Source organism: Pinus tabuliformis, chromosome 3_2 (assembly GCF_031772625.1).
Source record: "Pinus tabuliformis cultivar Carrire ecotype Pingquan chromosome 3_2, CPIR1, whole genome shotgun sequence".
Classification (NCBI taxonomy): domain Eukaryota; kingdom Viridiplantae; phylum Streptophyta; class Pinopsida; order Pinales; family Pinaceae; genus Pinus; species Pinus tabuliformis.
Genome location: NC_142302.1, coordinates 628,958,628 through 628,968,179, shown reverse-complemented (window position 1 = coordinate 628,968,179; position 9,552 = coordinate 628,958,628). Strand labels below are relative to the sequence as shown.

The following is a 9,552-nucleotide window of genomic DNA, read 5'->3' as shown; positions in this document are numbered from 1 at the left end:
ATGGCTGAACTACTATTTATAGTCTGGCTATTTATAGTAGTGCTAACTTTAGCAATTTCTATTTTTAGAATTTCTTGTTACACACTTTTCAACATATGGGCCAATCCACCTCTGTAAAATAGGAATTAGGGCCTTAAATTAGGTTCTAAACAACTATGAGGTTTTGTTGAAAAGTTTTGGTTATATAAATTTTATAAGAAAAATTACCCAAAAGCCATAAAGGATTGAACTTAAATCTTAAAATAAATCAGAGGACTCTGAAGCATGCAAATATTATATTGATTACTTAACATCAAAGGAAATTAGAACTAAACGTTGTTGCTTTACATAAGGGTGTAATCCTTGTAAAAGCATTGGTATTATAACGAGAACAACAGATAATTAGGCCGATAGGCCTTCCTATGCATCAAAAATCATCAACACTTTTACCCTGCTCCGTTAGATCAGGTGAGACACTTTCAACCGTTGATTTGAAGTGTGACTGCTTTTTCCAAATATCGTTTGAGTTGCTTTCTTGGCATGGCAAGATATTTTTACTGCTTTTTCCCATTTTTTATGTCACTCTTGAAGATATTTTTACTGCTTTTTCCCATTCTTTTATGTCACTCTTGCCCTTTGTTTCTTTGGTATGCCAGTTGTTGTTGTTGTTCTTCTTCCCTGGCTTTTGGCAAGCACTGATTAGTATTAAATTATATACCCCATACACCCATTAAAACTACCTGTGGCGAACTCTTTAGTTGTATCTCTGCAGACTTAATCCCCAAACCCCCAAAGCCGTGATCTGGTGCATCTTGAAGTTGTGTTTCTAAGCTCTATAGCTGCATGGTTCATTCATTATCGTATTTGAACTAAACTGATAGAGAATTTCTCAAATTTTGGATTTGAATGTCTCATTTTAAGCAAAATCTCGAATTTCAGGTTGTTTGAGAGGAAGCGAAGCCCAGCTAATCTGCACATTTAAATTATAGTAATGTCATCTCGCAAAGAGATTGTGTTACCTACCAGCCCTGACCTTTCAGTCGTCTCGTTGTTCTGCAAAAGCACAAGGTTCCCTCGAGTTTTGTATTTCGTTTTGTAATTTAGAACATGGAGATTGCATCTGAATCATTTGCAACCATGCACGCTTTCTTAGAAGGTCGAATACCAGAGCAGAAGATGACGATTGCAGGAGCGTCGGAAGAAAACAGATTATTCCCCAAGGTTCTTCTCCCTGCTCAGCAATGCGCTACCTCCCACGATCGCAAAGGAGGGATTGCAGATGTAACCCACAACATACGCAATAACAGAGATTGGATACAACGTCAACTCACGGATCACGGCGCTCTGCTTTTCAGAGGATTCCCTCTCAGATCCGCCGCAGATTTCAGCTCATTTGTTAAAGCGTTTGGGTGGGAGGAGCAACGTTATGAAAGAACAAGTCAAAATATCATTCAGCCTCTTATAATATCTAGGAAATATATAAAAGATATGTTATTTGATAGATGTACAAAGATATGTTATTTGAAATACAAATCTTCAATGCCTTGTTTCCCTAATCTATTATTTGGTACCAAGTGAACTTCAACAACTTTTACAACAGATTTCCCCCTTTGGTGTTATTCAATTTTAGACCTATACAATAAATTGCCCCTTTTCTATTATTCAATGTGAGACCTATACAATAAAATGACCCTTTTCTGTTTTTCAATTCAATTTCTGTTCGCCACAATTGAATTTAAAAACTTCTGCAACAAATTTTCCGCTTTGTTGTTACTCCACTTTTGAGACCCACATTTTGCTGTTACTGAATTTGGTTACCCTCTTATCCTCCATATCTCCAGAATATTCCAAAACCAGGAACGAATTCTCTCTTTTGCTGTGTTAATTTGAATTCTCCCAACAAATACTGCCATCTCACCAATTAGAATGCCCAAAGTTTTGGGGTTTTCTAAATCTTGGGATAGTTACCAAAACCCAAGCTAGAATGGATTGATGTCTATTATTCATTTATGGGTTAATATATCAAGATGGAAATGAACCTATAGCTAAACATGGCCATGAATTTTGGGGTTGGGTGTTTCAGTTTTTAAGAGCATGGATCTAGCTGAAGTTGAAACTTGTGTTGTGCCAATTTTCCATCTTTGTCTACTATTCAATTTTCTGTTACAATGGTTCGATGCAGATGGATGAGTGGCCGTCTAAGCTGTTTTTCTTCTACGAGACTGCACCTCCCACGGGTGGAGAGACTGCCATAGCTCTCAGCCAAGGCATTGCGCAGCGAATGGAAGTCAGAATGCCTGAATTTGTAAGAAGAGTGAAGGATACAGGGTTGGTCATGTCTAAAGTAATGGCTCCCACCCTAAACACATTTGCTTCCTTCTCTACCGGAAACTGGCAGACTTTTCTGGAAACGAACGACCCAATTGAGGCGAAAAAGAGGTAAGTGCAATGTAGCTGCTAGAAGGCATTAATTAGCGTAAGTCCATTTAAAGTACCACCTGGTATAGCTTTCAGAATCTCAATTCACATGGTGTGTATACCAGTTGGTTTCACATGGTGTGTATATTAGTTGGTTTTAGTGGGTTTGGTCTCAGTTTACATTATAAATTTAAACCTTTTGGGAAGGGTTGAAAATGAAAATTTGTTGGGAATTAAATTTCCCCAATCTTATCTAGCCTCCCCTAAACTTTCACACAATTCTGATAATAAACATCCCATTATATAAACAAACTTTGGTACCAACGCGGCAATTTTGGAGGTGCATATAATTTTATATGGCAATTTTGGAGGTGCGAACTTCACAGTTTGAGGATGGGTATTAATCCTGGGTATCAACTTGACATGATCTTCAGATGAGACCTCGGGTTCACATGGCTTTGTCATAACTTTATTATTTCACTGCATTTAAGCTCATCATCTCATTTTTCATTTTGTTGTTCAGTTATTATTGCTTTCAAAGTTTAATGCCTCTGCATTTGAATGAATGATAAGCAGAGCAGTAGAGGTGATGGGTTGTACGAACTTTAAGTGCCTAGAGGACGGATCAGCTGAGTTCGTGTTCGGCCCTCGGGAGGCGATCAGAGCATTCGAGGGATATGGAGGGAGGCGAGTCTGGTTTAACACCATAACCGGCTATGGCGAAAGAAACCTGTCACTGTCTTTTGGAGATGGGTGTCATATTTCTGGTGAAGCAGCGGAGGCATTCAAGGCCATTGTTGATGAAGAGTGCGTAAATTTAAGGTGAGAGGAAGGGGATGTATTGTTGCTGGATAACCTGGTTGTTCAGCATGCGAGAAGACCTTCGAAGCCTCCACGTCAAGTACTGGTTGCTATGTGCAAGTAGACGTTATTCTCTGGTAGAGAAGGAACCTGAGATTTTTGCAAAGGAAGATGATTTAGACGTAAAGAGTTTTGCATTTCATCTGTTTGTATCTAAACATCAAGATGATTTAGACGTAACGAGTTTTGCATTGCATCTATTTGTATCTAAAGAATAACTATTTGCATTCCCTCTACATAACTCTTTCACAGTTGAAATATGCGTTATAGTGTATAGTTTTTTAAACTATTTATGTTTGGTTTTTAATTTCATTAGTAGAGATATTCTTTAATATAGACTCAGTTATCGAATGGATCAGCAAACCCTTCTGGTTTTTTAAATTTCCGTATTCAAATTCAGATATTTTTAATTAAAGGAGGTTACATTTTTGTTGGAAACAATGGAATTTCAGGTATAATTTTGATAAAATCAGGTGGAAATTTTGGGAAATCTTGGTTATAACTGTCAAGTTTCACAATTTTGGGAAATCCTGGTTATAACTGTCAAGTTTCAGAATTTTGGGTGCTCAGAAATTTTTGATAGTGCTGATTCCACTTCCACCATAAAAAAAAATATTCAAACAATTCCATAATCACAAAAAACAAAAAACCAAAACCAAATTTGAATGAAAAATGACTATCCTCAATAAGCAATTCCTTATCAAATTACTCCCTTTATAAATCAAATTTCTTTGGAAAAAATTGCTTATCAACAACATAAAATATATCTCTAACATATTATTCCCATTATTTTATACCTTCGAACCCCAGTTCCCCTTAAAAAAAACTCCCCATTTAGAAATGTGTAGAATGTCTGTAAAAAGTACCAATATTTTTAACCAAATTTCCAAATTCTTTACAAAATAATAAACGTCTCTAACAATAATCTTTTAACGCCAATCAAAACAAAGTCAGAGACATAAAAACGAAATCCATAAAAATCCCCATTGAAAATTATAGCTTTTAAAGTAAAGTTAATTAAAATATGAAAAGACATGTTCAAGACTAAGGGCGGTAGCTTTCAATCTTCTCATTTTTCTTGTTAAATTCTCTTTCTATATGGACTCCCTCTTCTCTCTTGCATCGGTATTCTTCTCTTATTAATTTTATCAAACTTTTGCCCGTATTCTTTTCCTATTAAATTTATCAGACTAAATTTTGATGCTTCCAAGGGAAACCCTAGTCCTTCATGTTACGGGGAGTCATTTGCTCAGAAACATGAAACATTATTATTTTATATTTTGTTAGATTGATCATAATAATAGAACTTAAAACTCTTGAAATGGGTCTAGAATTGTCTCCATCATCAATCTCTCTGGTCTAATTTTAAAAAGTGATTTTCGTTTTGTTATTTCTTTGATTATTAAGTTTTTTTGGACTTTTCCCTCTCAAAATTGTCAAATATTAAAAATAAGTGAATCTTGTTATTTTTTTATTACTAAATTCTCTTATATATTTTCTTTTTTCAAAATTACCAAAAATACCAAAAATTAATCAACATGATATAATAATAATAATATCATGGTTTCTAATGGAATTAATTTTTTAATAGCAATATATAAACATGTTTTCTAATATTATGTTTTGACTTTCTAAATGCAATATACAATTATGGTTTTCAATGAAATATATTGGTAGGGGATAGTCATGGTGGTTATTGCCTCGATCACTAGCAAGCTTCGTATGTGCTTGGCCATCTATAAAGGTTTCTTGATTTTGGGTAATTAACTTACTTTAAAATGAAAAAAGACATTCAATGTGTTCCTTGTAATATAGATATAAACAAAACATTTAAAGAAAAGTAATTGCACAATGATCCAGTCCAAGAAAACAAGGTTTTCCACAAACCAATTAACTCTTCTAAAAAAATTCAACACTTCCAATTTAATAATCCTATCTACTTCTCTTTGTACCTTTTGGGACAATTGCTCGTTTTAAAATGATCCATCTCGTTAATAGGGCATTAAAGAGATAGGGTATAGGATGACCGACATATGTTATTCAAGCGATCATAAACCTTGGTATCACAATAACTATGGAATTGAATTTAATAACCACATAGGTGCCATAACCATTGGATAATGGTTGGAAAATACAAATCGTAATGTGTGTATCGTGATAAGAAATATGGTGAATGATTAAGTTAAGTGTTGTGAGTTGTATTGTATAAATTACTTTATGATGGAGAGTTGCATCAGCTGGCCCTTTGAAAAAGTGAAGAGTCCCATGACCTGGAGATCAAACCTAGACAACTAAAGAGGAATTTTTTTTTGAGTCTTCTGTATTGTGAATCATGATATCCATTAATGTGGAATGTCCAGTGTGAAACAACGAAACATAGGACACATTGACCATGTGGCACAAACCAGTTGGATTACTCTTAACGCAACCCACCATGGGATGATCGTATTTTTTTCAATTTGGAAAGCGTTAAATTAGAAGCTAATCGGAAATTCAACGAGATTATTTTGTGTCTAAAAATGGAAGAATATGTGATTTAGTCATTCACTTCTCCGATTACGGAGGAGCAATTGAGGAGAGGCATTGGCTCGTTGCTTTGCTTTGCCTCTTTTCTTGGCATTGCTTCATCAGATAGGATCCATTCTAAGCCTCATTTTTTCTTCATTTGGGCATATTAGAGATCACTCAACAAGTGATTTTTAGTTGTTTCTTGTACTACGAAGGATTGAATTCCAGAAAAACTGGAGGCCATTACAAAATGAAGGAAGGAAGGATGGTGCAGATTCATATTTAGAAGTAACTGCGACTTCACATAATTTCTCAGTTAGTTTACCTATAATAAATACATATCTTGGGGTTGCTGAAATATGTGATTATGTTCAAACTCTATTGGCAGAAACAGATAAGAAAAATACTTTAAGAATGAAACAGGTGGTCACATTTATCTTTAGAGATATGAATGACCATGGATCGATAGTTGCCATGAAGTTCGACGACAAGGAGCCTCTGGTTATAATGAATGATGTGCTCCCCGATAGTAAGCCTTCTTATGTTGATTTCTTCAATTCCTTTGAAGATGACTTCGATTATTCTAATAAAGCATGATGGATTCAAATTGATCCTCTGTTGGGCTCCGAACGGTAAGCTTTGCCAAAACCAGTACCATCGAGCTCTGTGATACGCTAGGTTATGGAAACTTGAAGAAGCGGGTGTTTTTATTTTTTTGAAAATTGAAAGTTTGACACGTGACTGTGATGGATAGGGATTGGATGGTCTTGAAAGACCATGCTGATGACAGCAACTATAGAAAACATGTTTTTTGTTGTAAAATTAAATCACAACGGCACCCTCAATCCACAACATCACTTTTTCTATTTTCCTAGTACACTGATCTAGAGGGGGTCGGGTGTGGTGAGTTGTTATTTTCGAAAAACGTATTGTTGCAGAATGCTCTAGGGATACATGCAGTGATATAAAGCTTATCCCTACATTCACATGGATAGTTTTTATCCTTAGCATTAGATGCTTATCTTTATCATTGGTAGTTCTCAATATATAACCATGCAATGCGCCAAGCGAGAAGCAGCACGATAACACTAATAGGTTGGCTTGATTGATTCCAAGTGAGCACTCAAAAAGTTAGATATAGTGCATGTTGAAACCGTTGAAAATTAGAGGGTTAAATAGTACATCTTCTCATAGACAGATACCATGGAAGGTTGAAACAAAGTGTATGGATTATCTAGCTCAGATAGTACATATGTCCTATAGAGCATGGCAATAGAATGTAGCATGATCTGCGTGCATAACTGGTGAAGGATGACAATGATTATAGTCTGGGCGGGATGACTTCAAGCGAAGATCAGTGAGAGTTGAGTTGCATGAGGGAGTGGTGAGATAGTCGGATACATCATATTGTTGTGAAATTGAGCGGACCTAGGATAATGGGGAATCGACAGACCTGCTTCTTTGGAAATGTTCTCCACCCGCCTTCTTCGTGAGCTTCAATGTAAATTGTGAGGCATAGATTCTTCTTGGGTGCCCAGGGACCTCGATTGAGTCCCACTTTTAGAAAACAAGGAGTTTGTTCCATTGAACTAGGGTTCTGGTTGCAGACGGGATCTGCACGCAAAATGATAGAAAAATCGTTGACTGAACAATCATAACTTAACCCGAGGAAAATGCAAGGTTCCCTTTGTAATATGTGAATGGAGGATGTTCTCACCTTACAGTCAATACCTGTGACCTCGACATGCACATTCTTTTTTGAAACATAATGTGAGGTGTAACTGTGTACTAAATCTAATTGTATCGATAAAAGCCATGGTCATAGCTTGGATGGTGTTGGTACATCAAAACTTAGCATGTATAAGTGTGTGCTTATGTGTGTAATGTTGCATTGGATATAGATAGTGCATTGGATATACTGAATAGGTACAATAGCTCAGACCTAACTCAATTCATTTTGGTATCTTGAAGTTGAAAATTTAGAAGATGCATAGAGAAATGGTTATGAAATATGGAGATGCATATTGGACTGGTGTTTTTATACATATGGGGCTGCGCAAGAGGATAATAATATTATTAAATAATAATAGAGGTGTTAAGGCTAATAAGAAATATTTATGTATTTTTATAAATATACAAGCTTTTATCCAGGGTAGTGAAAAAAATCATAGAACAAACTTAGGAATTTTGTTCACTACGAGTTACTATCGCAGCATTCTATTGGCTGCAATGCATATCATAGTTACTACATGCCTTGGTTGCAAGAATGAGTGAATGCCTTCTGAAACCTTTTTGCTAAGCTAGAGAAAATGGTTAATATGGTCTACATCTTAAAAAGGGATATGGAATGAACAAATATTTCTTTCAGGTTGGTTAAGAAATATTGCATATTTTGTTTATCCAAAGAGGTATAGTTATTGGAAAAAATTCTATATCAGCTATTGACTTATGTGATCCATATTCAACAATGACAAAATTCAAAGATGTTTGTATGTTTCTGTTATTTGATTAATGTTCTTTAGATTCAAGGTCACAAGATTAAAGTGTCTCTCTTGATGCCCCATTGGGCTTGAAAATAATGAGTTATGAATTATGACATAATATTCTCTTGTATGCTTAACAGTTAATTGTTCTCATATGCAGGTGATTTTTAATGCTTAGTTTCAAGTTTGAAAATCTAGTGATTACAAATTGGGATAGTTTTTTTTCATGGCTCTGAGTGAATTTTAACCACGCTCAATTTGTAAAACAGACACCTGAATGAGTTCTTAGGAACACATTAAGAGCATAAAGAGAGAACATTTTAATTCCAATGCTCCAATTTATCTCAATAAGAGCATCGAGGATAGATATTACCAACTTATATTATACATCATCATTTGTAGAAGCAATAGTAAAGAATCATGAAAACGGTGGAAATAAAATGAAGTTTGTGCCTAATAAATGAAATAGCCTGAATGATGGTGCACTGCATCAAGATAGTTGGGTGAGACCCATGATGGTTACTGATCAGTTGCAGATAGCATCATTTTTCTTTCGAGACTCTTTTTGAGCAACTAACTCCCAAATGGTGCCAACATAAAGGAAAGGCTACAATACTCACATGAAATTGAGCCTCTGTTTACAACAAAATGGGGTGCTAATATGCTCATTGCTATAGCCTGTTGTGCCCAGTCATGTGCAAAACCTAAAAATGTCATTCTTCTCACAATTACTAAAATGAATACATGATTAGTAGAGAACTAAGCAAAAGTATGGGTATTGGATTAAAATTTTGATGAAATTTAGTGATATAGTTATCACATTATTCTACCCATATTAAAATCAAGTTATGAGTTATATGACTTATATGCAAGGACATAGCTTAATAAAATGCAAACTAATGACGATAAGGATAGTCTAGTTAAGGACATAACTTAATGAAATAAATTTTATGCTTATAACATCCTAAGAAAAGATGATATATGAAAGGAAATGTTGAACTCATCTAAGGGTAAAAGAAAAATAGAAAAGATAAAATGACAAGCGCAATTTCCATAGACCATGGTCAACACAGTTTAAAATAAAAATATATAGATAGAATCTATATAAGTCATATAAGATAAATTCATGACATTCTATCAAAAGTATTCGAAATCAATGGTTAATTAATTAATTTCCAACTTAGAATAGATTAATTGTATTTATTCATGAAGTTCCCATGAAATATTATTAAGCTCATAAAGGATAGGCATATTATAAAACTATGTAATTGTACAGATCGTCTTTAAATTTAATCTTTTGATT

At 34.8% G+C, this 9,552-nt stretch overlaps 1 protein-coding gene and 1 pseudogene across 1 annotated transcript; both read left to right on the top strand.

The window, feature by feature from the left end:
• The first annotated feature begins 1,005 nt into the window (after positions 1–1,005).
• Positions 1,006–1,557, top strand: LOC149182198 (clavaminate synthase-like protein At3g21360). Its single transcript, XM_089414475.1, has one exon. It carries the CDS (start codon positions 1,087–1,089, stop codon positions 1,555–1,557), a length of 471 nt encoding a protein of 156 aa, XP_089270601.1. The 5' UTR covers positions 1,006–1,086.
• Positions 1,558–1,824: 267 nt separating this feature from the next.
• Positions 1,825–3,523, top strand: LOC149182197 (clavaminate synthase-like protein At3g21360; annotated as a pseudogene).
• Positions 3,524–9,552: the final 6,029 nt, after the last annotated feature.

Excerpts from the sequence above, each read along its gene's own strand:
- LOC149182198 (XM_089414475.1), top strand. The coding sequence starts at position 1,087 with ATGGAGATTGCATCTGAATCATTTGCAACCATGCACGCTTTCTTAGAA.